The 11,236-nt window shown below is 38.5% G+C and overlaps 1 protein-coding gene across 3 annotated transcripts; it reads left to right on the top strand.

The window, feature by feature from the left end:
- Positions 1-331: 331 nt before the first annotated feature.
- LOC105940321 (LIM/homeobox protein Lhx8) lies at positions 332-9,340 on the top strand. Of its 3 annotated transcripts, XM_021308739.2 has the most exons (9): positions 1,107-1,201; positions 1,317-1,503; positions 3,257-3,327; positions 3,538-3,659; positions 4,006-4,226; positions 4,382-4,485; positions 4,882-4,977; positions 7,307-7,487; positions 9,047-9,340. In XM_021308739.2, exons 2-9 carry the CDS (start codon positions 1,380-1,382, stop codon positions 9,121-9,123), a joined length of 996 nt encoding a protein of 331 aa, XP_021164414.2. In that variant the 5' UTR covers positions 1,107-1,201; positions 1,317-1,379; the 3' UTR covers positions 9,124-9,340. The 3 variants fall into 3 exon arrangements, with proteins under 3 accessions (XP_012738282.2, XP_021164414.2, XP_012738281.2); XM_012882828.3 differs by lacking the exons at positions 1,107-1,201; positions 1,317-1,503 and adding an exon at positions 332-466 and having other exon boundaries at positions 3,169-3,327; XM_012882827.3 differs by lacking the exon at positions 1,107-1,201 and having other exon boundaries at positions 1,208-1,503; positions 3,169-3,327.
- Positions 9,341-11,236: the final 1,896 nt, after the last annotated feature.

Raw genomic sequence — 11,236 nt, 5'->3', positions numbered from 1 at the left:
ATTTTCTTTGGGATCCCCCCCCCCCCCCCCCCCCACACACACACACACATAATGCGCTCTGGTGCCGTCGCTGCTTGGGCCCCATCCAATCTTGCCAGCTTTGCATTGTTGTTACAGGACTTTTTCTTGGAGCTATACTCTGTAATGCAACGTAACATTTGCGTAATAAAAAAGTTCTAAATAGAAAGTCTTGATTTCTATGTGGCTTATATGACGAGAAGACTGTAAATGTGAAACTGATGCTTCAGGGCGGGCCCCGCAGTGGGAGGTGCACTAGACAAAACATAGTTTAGCTCTTACGGCAATCAGTGAGTTGAAGCCACTCCAAGAAGCGGGTGCCTGGCGGACTAACCTCCACAAACAGCACCCTGGACAGGTATTCCGCTGCCAAGGTCAGGCACAAACTAAGGGAGAAGATTGGCCTCCATCTTGGACGCAAATGTTTAACTCCATCTCTACCAGCGTGGTAAGTGTATGAAAAAAATCATAAAGTGAGCTTTTTTCTAATGTGTTTCCGGTCCATGGTCATACAACGACTTTAATTCACAAATTTGTATTAACTACATATGTCTTAATTCATAGCTATTATACAAGAAAAGTAAATATGTGTTTATTATTATCATTAATATTGGACATACCGTTAATGGGTGGTTCATAACTCTGCTCATATAAAAGCTAATGACGCAATATAAAGTAGGAGCAAAACATTTTCCAGCAGAAAATTAATTGCTAAAATATATTTATATGATAAGAACATGTCGGGCCTTACAAAATGCAAACGAGTGTACAAAGTCGCAGTTCATTGGACGTTTTTGCCATTGTCTTCTTTCAGTAAAAAAGGACAAGGTATCGAATGCCGTAGAAATAAGTTAATGGGTGTTTTTAAATGTAGGTGACAGGCGCGTGACCTTGTTTTCATGTAAAGGGTTGCCAAAAAAGAAAAACGGCAAAGATAAAAAAAAACAGATATGTGAGGAAAGAAAACCAGCATGTGAACTGAAATCAGAGATGAGAGTAAGTCTTTAAAGGCGACATTTCGCCAGGTGATAAACACTCCTGGTTAATGGCTCGTTCATCACATGCACGTGCGTGGTAGAGTACAATCAGGTGACGATGAGAATCAGCTGCGCGTGAAGCTGCAGGTTCATTGTACGCCACTTCAAACCGATTTGGTAAACTTTTTCAAATCGACCCTAGTAAAGTAAATAAGCCGGCACTGTTTATTGGGCCAGTGTCTCAAGTATCATAACGCCATTCATTTATTATTCATAAACGACAGTGATAAAGCGTTTTCAAAACTTTTTTTCGTTTTCCTGCGTTGGTCGTTATTAATGTAGGAGACCGGGCTCGTGAAGGAAATATTAGGAGGACGCCGGCTTATGCTCGTTCAGGGTTGGTGCGTCGCTGCGGGGGCTTGTGGCAGTCACCATGTCGGAGGGAAAGACGCTGACAGCGGAAGCAATTTTCTCTCAGCTGCATCAAGAGTCCGCTTTTTACGACACAGTAGGTGTTTCCAATATCAAATTAACAACTTTTTCTCCACATATTTGGAGAGAGAGACTGAAAGTGAGCAAAATAAGGTTGCTCGCGCAAGGGAGCGCTTCTGAAATGTAATACAAAGTTACAAACATTCAGGACGTTTTTGTTTGTGTGTGTATGTATGTATATATAGCCACAAATAATGTGCTTGGTAAACAGGCTGAAAGTAGCTCTGGTTATTAACTTTTTTCGGTCTGTTTCAATTACGTTTTTCTCTAGACTAAAAAACTGTTAAAATATTTTCAAAAATCAACTAAGATGCACGTTTGTCCACAGAGATGGTCTACTCATAGCAACATTTAGGTCAGTGTTACTCCCTCACGGAGGCTTGCATAATTATATGTAACTTAAATATGGGGAATATTGTACATCAAATCACAATCATTTTAAAATGGTAGCTACAGGCTAATGATTTAAACAGCTATATGTCAAGTCATGATTCTGTATCTGAAGACAATGTAGGCTTACATGAGAATCTCTGAAATAAAATGTCATGTTGAATCACTTCACAAATGTCACAAATAAAAAATTGCATTAATGTAAAAAAAAAAATAATCTTAATAAATTTTAAAAAGGTCAAATTATTTGCATCCAATTAAGAAAAACCTGCACACATTGACATTCAAAAACTTTTTTGAGAAGTCAGTATGGATTTTTATTGATTTCCCCCCACCCTCTCCTTTTTTTGAAATAACATTAATCATGTTTTGAAGTGATTTATAGCTAAGATTCTCCTGTGTTTTTGCATTAGAGTATTGCTTGGTCAGCTCTGGGGCATCATATTTTATTTAAAATGAAAATTACTTAGTGATTTGTAGTTCATTTTATTTGGGTATAGTACAAAGATATTTCTGAGGTGAAATTATAAAAATCTAATAGCTAGAAGACAACCAGATAAATTAGTTCCAACAAACGTTTGATGTTTACTAACTTAATTAAAATCCAACAATTTAAAAAGTATAATGATTTAGCACTTTCCATTAATGCATTACTGGGGTTCTAACAATTTTCTGGTATATTGAATTAAACCCGCAACACAACATCACATATTTTGCAACTTGTATCTTAATCAATTGGAAGTACCTATATCTGCACACATTTCTAAACAGGATAATGGCATGTATTGTACAATTTTACAAATCTGAATGACTTATTTAATGGACATTTAAAGCCTACATGATCAGATGGATAAAGGTTTTAATAAATGTTTATATTTTCTTCTGAAGTACAAAGAGGAAAGAAGGGGGGAAAAAAAAGCTATGATGCATTGAAAAAAAAAATCAAAGCAACCGACAAACGAATAACAAAGCAAAACCTTGAAACTTCAGTTTTTTTTTTCTTTGAGACTCACATTTTATAACCACCTGGTTTATCAGCGCAAACTCATAAATATGTTACTTTCTGTCATTTAACTGAGCATTAAACACTCACAAAGGGCCAGTTGTCAACCTGGTTAACATTTAATTTCCAATTAACACATAAGTGCTTTTTTTTGCTTAAAAACAATGATGTAATGTTTACTAGGAAAAAATGTTTTTATTGGAAATGAAACGTTAACATGAAGTGGAGAGCTATGGTTTCCTTTTTTTGAGTAAAGACTCTCATTTAATGGTTACTTGTCACCAACAGGGTTCATCTGGGGCTGATGATATTTTTGAAGACGACTGCTACTCTCCTTCCTCTCTCTCCTCTTCTTCCTTTTCCTCTGTCCCTCCAGCTACCTCCCAGGATGTGAAGATCCTGTGCACCTCCTGTGGCCTGGAAATTGTGGATAGATACCTTCTCAAGGTCCTAATTATTACTTCACTGTCACCATTGTTGATAATGACAACACTAACTGAAGCAGAAAATCAGTAAAATACTGTAAACATCAGTATTGAATTATTGTGTTAAAGAACCACCCCAACTACAATATTGTTAAATTGTAGTTTCTTTTCTTTTCGATGTAGCATGTGGGTACTGTTGAATTGAAACTTCACCCATTTTCTCCCTGTTCAGGTGAGCGACTTGTGCTGGCACGTCCGCTGTCTAGCTTGCAGTGTATGTAAAGCATCACTGGGGCGACACGTCAGCTGTTATGTGAAAGACAAACAGGTTTTCTGCAAACTTGACTACTTCAGGTATGTTATTCCCAGCACTTGTTTTAATACTTTTCATTAACAACATTGTTTAAATATTAAGAGGAAGAAAGGTTTAACCTTGTCTTGAAAAATCACAAATATGGGGTCTAACAATTGTATTTTTATTCTTTCTATATTCAAAAACATGTTTTATCAAATGTGTCTGTGCATTTATCAAAAGCTATGCACAAGTTTTCATAAATGTTTACTTTAAAAAAAAAATAATTTCCATGACTGAGTCTGTAAAGAAAGTATGAAACTTGAAAAAAAAAAGAAAAATTGAAGGAATTTTTACCTGACAAGATATTTTTACCATTTCTCTCCCTTGTTGTTTTTTTATTTTTAGGAGGTATGGCACTCGTTGTGCACGTTGTGGCCGTAACATCCATTCTACAGATTGGGTGCGCCGTGCAAAAGGAAGCACATTCCACTTAGCATGTTTCTCCTGCTCCTCTTGCAAGCGGCAGCTCTCTACTGGAGAGGAATGTGGACTGCTTGAGAACAGGGTCTTCTGTCGAGCTCACTATGACATGATGATGGAGAATCTCAAACGTGCTAAGGAGAATGGTGAGCATATACAGATAGATGGTGTTATGCTTCTTTGTCAAGTTAAGAGAAACTGTTGGTGCTCACACCAACTAAAAGATAAATATCTTTAATAAGGATTGCTAAAGTAATTGCACCCCCTGCAATTTTTCCATTGTGTTTTGTCTTTTTTAAAGAGCAACCAAAATCAGATGATGACCCAGCCAGTCAAGATGATTCGAGCGTTATTGCCCGCCCAGCAAAGAGGGCCAGGACCAGCTTCACTGCAGACCAGTTACAGGTACTTTGACTTGTTAGTAGTCGTTTATAAAACCCTTTTGTCAAGGGCAGGGTAAATTTATTGATTGATGCAATGCATCCATTAGGTGTTCCTGTTATTTAAACATGCTCAGATGCAGATTTTAAGTGCACAATGTCGGCAACAATTTTGTGTCAAATGTAGATTTTTGCCGTTGTGCAATACCTTCTGTCAGAGCATTTCTTTCTTGGCACTACTGAATGTATAAAGAGGCCTTTCTAGGTATTACAAACCACTTGCTACAGAGAATTGTTTTGCTTGTTCTTAGATGTAACTACAGATAATTTTAAAGACCCAACAAACATATGTTTAGTAGGTCCTGATCAGTGTTTATCATGCCTACTTTACCAAAGGTTCTCTGTTACTCCATGTCTTTAGGTGATGCAAACCCAGTTTGCTAAAGATAATAACCCAGATGCCCAGACTCTGGAGAAGCTGGCAGAGAGGACTGGTCTCAGCCGCAGAGTAATTCAGGTGATTTTATAAATATAAATTAAATGGCAAGATCTGTTTTCCCCCTTTGCACACATGCTCAGTCTGAGAATAAAGGTATTTGTGTGCTTAGCTTAGTTGAGTAAGGCAAAAAAAAAAAAAAAAAAAAAAAAAAGATAAGGTAACAACCATTCATGATGCCATTTCAGAAAGCTGGGTTAGTGGATATTTAGAGTAATTTCTGGGGTAAATTCCTGCATACCCTAGCTTTTCCATTTCAGAAAGTCAAACTTTACGCTGAGTCAAATTCTGACAACAAATTATTCCGTGAAACAACCCTGCAACCGAGCGGAGTTGTTTGGGCTAACCCTGAGTGTTTCCTACTTTTTTAGCTGAGATCTGCACAAGAAAGTGTCAGAAAAGGCGTGTCCTTTTCGGGAGGAGCCTATATCCCGGAGTGCAAATACTCCACAGAAATCTTGGTTGAGGCTGATCGGGTCACGATTAAATGTCTTATCATTTTGGGATTGATATATTTTAAAGTGTTACCTTTTTCTGCCGCTGTCATTGATTTATCTTAATATTCTCAGCCCGGACATCGCTCCTATAACGAGGGGACGCTCTCAGTTCGGAACAATTTCTTTGTGCTGCTCTTTGTTTTCATGCCAACGGCAGCTTTTTAATATCGTAGGTGATGCAGAAAATCTTTCAAAAGCAACAATATAATATGTCGCACTGTCAGGAATGCTATGGTTGCACTCAGCGTTTAAAGGTGTTCCATAGTCTGAGACCTACAAGATTAATAAATGAACTACACAGAATGAGACTTGCAACTCAAATTATCAATTCATACTGCATATTTTAGTTTCCATTAATCAACACTATTAGGGCTATGCCACATTTCTTCACTTTAATAATGGCACGTTTACTTCAACTGTACAATATAAATAACATAAGAAAAACTTATAACTGGACCTTACCTGATTAAACTGTGTTTTCATTCTTCATCTTGATTTTCTGTTATGTCCTGTCTATGCCTGTCAGGTTGGACCTATAGACGCATAACCAGTGCTCCAATTCCCCACCCCCCCATTGGGGTATTGAATGAGTGCATTGTGAGAATACAGCTTTAATTTTCTGTCAAATAACTCTCATATCACTCATGCATTGACTTATTTTTAGTAATTCTCTGCTGCTAACTCAAGTTTGTTTTGGCATCAGCAGCATTGTTTGTTTTTGTTGATTATTCCAAATTTTTTTTTGGAATGACCATGACCTGGATGACTGAGAATCTTCACCAGCATTTTGTTGATTATGTCTTGATATTCTCCATATGGCGTCATTAGAGATTACTAATTCCACTTGCGGGAAACGCGCACTTTGATGCTTCTTATTTCCTGCTATTTCCATGGTGAGTTGTATTATTTGCGTTCCATTAATGAGGGTTTCTGTCATGCTCGCACTTAACTCTGGGTTGATTTGGATGCTGAGTTTAGTTACCTGATATCACCTAATCGAACTCTCACCAGATGGATGTAGTTCTGCAGAGCTTCACACATCCACCTGGGATTGCTCAATTGGGGATGCATTGCAGAAGGCGGGGCCTCATCAAAAATCCTTGCATATGACTGGATAAACTACTTGTTCATCATCTTTACTGACTTGTTACTTCAACAACTCGCATCGAAACCAACCCGTGACGCTGACGTTTGCGAAGATCAAGCTCTTGCCAAACCCAGTCGGGAGAGGGGTGAAACAATCATTTCCACTAACAAAAGCCTTCAAAGCCGTTCTCTGGTTCTCTTTTAAATAATTAATATTCTGTAGATTGGACAACACTGAAATAGCAGCATCAATGTTACTGCTTGGTACCTCGCTGCGAGCTGCCATTGTTGTCTGAATCCAAGCAGTTGTTTCTCTGAAATACCAATCTACAAAAATCCTGCCCGACGATCCTGGTTGGCTCGTCCATTTTATGTGGTATTGAAATCCCTCCCAGTGGCAGTGACTCCAGATGGATGTGTGGAGCTTTGTGGAATGGAATCCATCTGGCGAGAGTCATGTTAGATATCACCTGTTCTGAATCTGAAAACGCTGAGTATGACGGCATAAGGTAGAACTGCTCAGAGTAGCTGCTTTCTACTCAGGGTAGATTGGCCTTTCTGAAACGGGGCCCAGTTACCATCTTGTTAACAGGCCCTACAGCCTCACACATGTTTGTGCATTAACATGCATTTATAAGTGTTCATCTCTTTGTTTGCTGAGTTATAATAATACAAATATGATTCAGAAATGTATGTCTGAAAAGTATTATTCCAACCAAAAATAACTACCTGTCTTGACCTGTCATAAATTTGATCTCCATGTTCAGGTTTGGTTTCAGAACTGTCGAGCCCGTCAAAAGAAACACATCAGCCCAATTCAAGGCTCTTCATCCATGATGAATTCTCTTGGTCCTGGTCAGCTTAATCCATCTTTGATGGAAGATCTACAATATACAACCTATCTGTCTCCTGACCAACCCCTTCTAGCTACTCTGACTTATATGGATGGTAAGCTCTGCAAAGTCTCATCATTATACTTAACTCCTACTGCTAGAATCAGCCAACAGATATATGTTTTAACCACGTCTTGACAAGGTCTTCATTTTGCGAGAGGAAGTGCATCTATTTGTTTGAAATAAACAAGGTTGTTTCTTGAAGTCCACATCTAACAATTTTTAAGGACCAAATGCAGTTAAACTACCAGTTTGTTCTGTAATTCTTAAATGGGCCATGACATCACTGTATAAATCATTTCATGTAGTTGATATTGGTACATGTATAAATTCTTCAGAGTTTCGTTTCAAAATATTGAATCAGCTTGGTGTTTTGTCAGGCCAGATTTCCCTACTCAGTAAAAGGGTTGGTGGCGTTGATGATATGCAGCTCTGTAGATGACTTCACTCAGAGTGGCTACAGCCATATTTGGAAAACGGGTCAAACGCAGCATCCACCCAACCCCCCCGTCCGACATTGCAGGATGTCGTACAGGCGAGACCAAGCTGAGCAACTGCTTTAACCTGGAGGCGTGATTCAACAGTGGGACTGAAATAAATAGCCACGTAGTCCGCGGCACAGCGGGGAGCTCACTGCGGCTGCACTGATGCAGCTGGGGGCCAGCTCCATCACGGTACCACAGCTCGCTGCCAGAACTGCCGTGACACAGGAATATATAGTGGGATCCAATTCTTCATCGTGTTAGCACACCGTAGAACTCGCTGTATGCATACCCGTGACACAGAAACATTATGAAGCTGGCTGCCAGCCCTTCACCGCGGTGACTACGGCAGAGGGCTGGCTCTCCTGGGCAGCGACAGGAAAATCATGCCACAGACGGGGGATTAACTTCAGTTAGTCTTACATTTGGCAATATTTAGAAATTATATAAATTTATGGGTGATAACAGCATTTTGGTCTCCACCTTCTGTATTTGCGCAGAAGTTATTTTTTTTATTTCTTATGCGTTTGTTTGAAAACCCCAACTTGAATTCCCCCACAGGAAAGCGTCTTCAGTAAAGTCCCCATAAATTAACTTCAGCCACACTTTTGTGTTTCTCTCGTCTTTCGGGAGTGAGTGTAACCTTCATGCATTTAAGACCACTGTCGAACATATCAGCTCCCCTTTTTTATAACCGCTGTGAAGTTAGTTTCGAGCCGATACAGGGAGGCTGATCTGGGGCTGCCACTCCTCCGCTTCTCTCCTTAGGAGTGATGCAGTCAGACATCCTAGGGCGGCTTATAGCTGGTGCTTCAGCTGGGGGGGGGGGGGGGGGGGGGGGGGGGGGGGGTGCTTGATGGTGTGCTCTGATTGGAGAATATCAATTATGTAGAAAGACAAACTGTTTTCTGATCTGACTGGTTTTGAGCAAAGCAACAAAACTGACTGCCCCTGAGCAGGTTTTTGGCTTTGGTATTTGGTTTTCACATTCACACAACTTCATCAGTGCACAATAGATCATATTATACCCCCAAAACCTCAAAAATCAATGTTATTGTCATGGCCCCGTTAAGTTGATCCCAACTGAGTTGACTTTCTGTTTAATTTTTTCCCCTTTTTCTAATTTTTCCAGTTCAAACCCCAGACCAATTTTTGCTTCAGCCGCTCATCTCAAATTCACTGACGCAGGTCCCGATCAGCCACGCCTGAGTTTCAGCACATCTCCTGAGAAATGAGCCTAAAAGGCGGAACAGTTATTGAAGTTATAATTTGTCTTTTCAGGCATGTAAAGGGTGAATGATTAACTGTCCTGTCAGATGAGAATGCCTACTTGCTTGTATTACTTGAGATGTTGGCAGCAGAAAGAACAAACTGGTTAAGTCAATAGATTAATTTAACTTGGGCATGAATTCACATGAAAAGTTGCTAAAATATTAATGTTTTCAAGAGAAAACTTCTGTTCATATGTATGTTGGGAATTTATGTATATTTAATTTATTTGTTCTATTAAATGAGATAAGGCACTTTGTTAATGATTGGAAAATTACTTTATAATATGTGTACACTATTGTATGTGCTTTTTGTTAAGCATGCAAAGACAATGTTGGCATTTGCAATGGGGAAAATTAAATGTTTTTTTTTTTTTTCAATTTGAAACTTTGTCAGCGGTTACTGGACTAGGTCACAACAAATTAAAACCATCACAGATTGTAAATGACTAGAAAAATGTCTCTTTCTCTTTTCATCTAAACAAAACTGAGATATGTGCAATGTACGAGCAATTTATTTAGCAGAGGCTGCCTTTCCAATTGTCCTGTTACAGTACCTCACTAACCTTCCCCTCACAGTCCATGGATCAATATTTAAGAATTGTTAAATAAAGTGTGCTAATGGAAGAGCCGTAGGATTACATCTAGTATTGCGATGTGAATTATTTTATTTTTTATCAGGAACTATATACACCAACCGTTGCATTGCAACTAGGAGATCAATATTTTGTTTCCATTTCATACCACTGCTTATATTATCTCAACCAAAAATATTTTGGGCTGTTTATCCAAGATTACCTTCTATGAATTAACACTATTACTAGATATGCAGTTGAAGTCTGATTTAAAGTTCTGCATGCATTTCTGACATAGAGATGAAAGTATTAACCTTGCCTCTAAGGCATAAATGATGAATACAAATATTGTTTGAATTTAAATCATTAATCAGACTCTAAAACAAATTGAAAGAAGTTAATGTAGAATATCTGATATGAAATTACATATCCATGATAAAAAAAAATATGTCAAATAACCTAATATTCTTTCCATTAGGTCACTGAGGCTTATGGTTTGTATAGTTTTGTTTTCCTTTTGGAGCTGTGGGATCGCTTATTTTATGCACTTTTTTTTTCTAGAGGAATCAGCAAAACGGCGTCCTCTGGAGTCGCAGAATTTTGTGGAAAATGGTGTAACGGCAGACTTTATTGACGAGATTTAGCTTTTTTAATCAGTCACTTTTTCTAATTCCCTTAACACATGCAATAGTCTATCAAAGGCCTTTCTGTCAAACTCAGAACAGCAGCAGTCTTCAAAAACACAGTTGAGCAGTAACAATGGCCAGATGGATGATAATAAAGGTAATAATGGTATAGACTACCATCATAATTTTAAAAATAGTTAAGAGTACTTGACTGAATACTAGTGTGTAACAGTAGCATTTCGATGCAGCCTGATTTAAAAAAACACACAGATAAGGAAACAATCACTGACAAAACTCTTTGTTTCTGATTGGTGTGACCAATGATTGAACAGAGAAGGCACCAGGATTAAATAAGCCTGGATGTTAGCCTAGTAGGGAGCAGGCTAGTTGCAAAAAATAAATTGCCATGGTAACTTATGTGTTACTGCTTTTGTAAAACAGAGTCCAGGCACAATTAAGCCAGGATATCAGGAAAATCCTGGCTTAATCCTCTATCTTGGTTTTGTAAAATAGGTGTCTGTTTTGTTAGAATCCACAATGTCTTATTTGAAAGAAAAACGTCAAGTGCCTTGGCCAGCGTAACTTGTTGAGATTTCCAATGGTGCATGCTGCTTACATTTTTATTTGATACCATGATTGGCTAAAACAAACCTCTGGTTCACCCAATCAGCTCTGCTAGTTCTGCTGAATATCCCTCCTTTCTGTTAACGGATTGATTGAGGCCCATATTGATAATATGCAGAATGTAGAGTGCTACACATCAATCTGGGTTGCTCGATAGTGTAGAAATTGCTTTGATGGCCATAATTTCTATCAGTATAAGATCTTTTTGTTATACACTTAGCATCACTGT

The sequence above is a fragment of the Fundulus heteroclitus genome, unplaced genomic scaffold (genome assembly GCF_011125445.2).
Source record: "Fundulus heteroclitus isolate FHET01 unplaced genomic scaffold, MU-UCD_Fhet_4.1 scaffold_156, whole genome shotgun sequence".
NCBI lineage: Eukaryota > Metazoa > Chordata > Actinopteri > Cyprinodontiformes > Fundulidae > Fundulus > Fundulus heteroclitus.
This window is presented reverse-complemented; position numbering and strand designations above follow the sequence as displayed.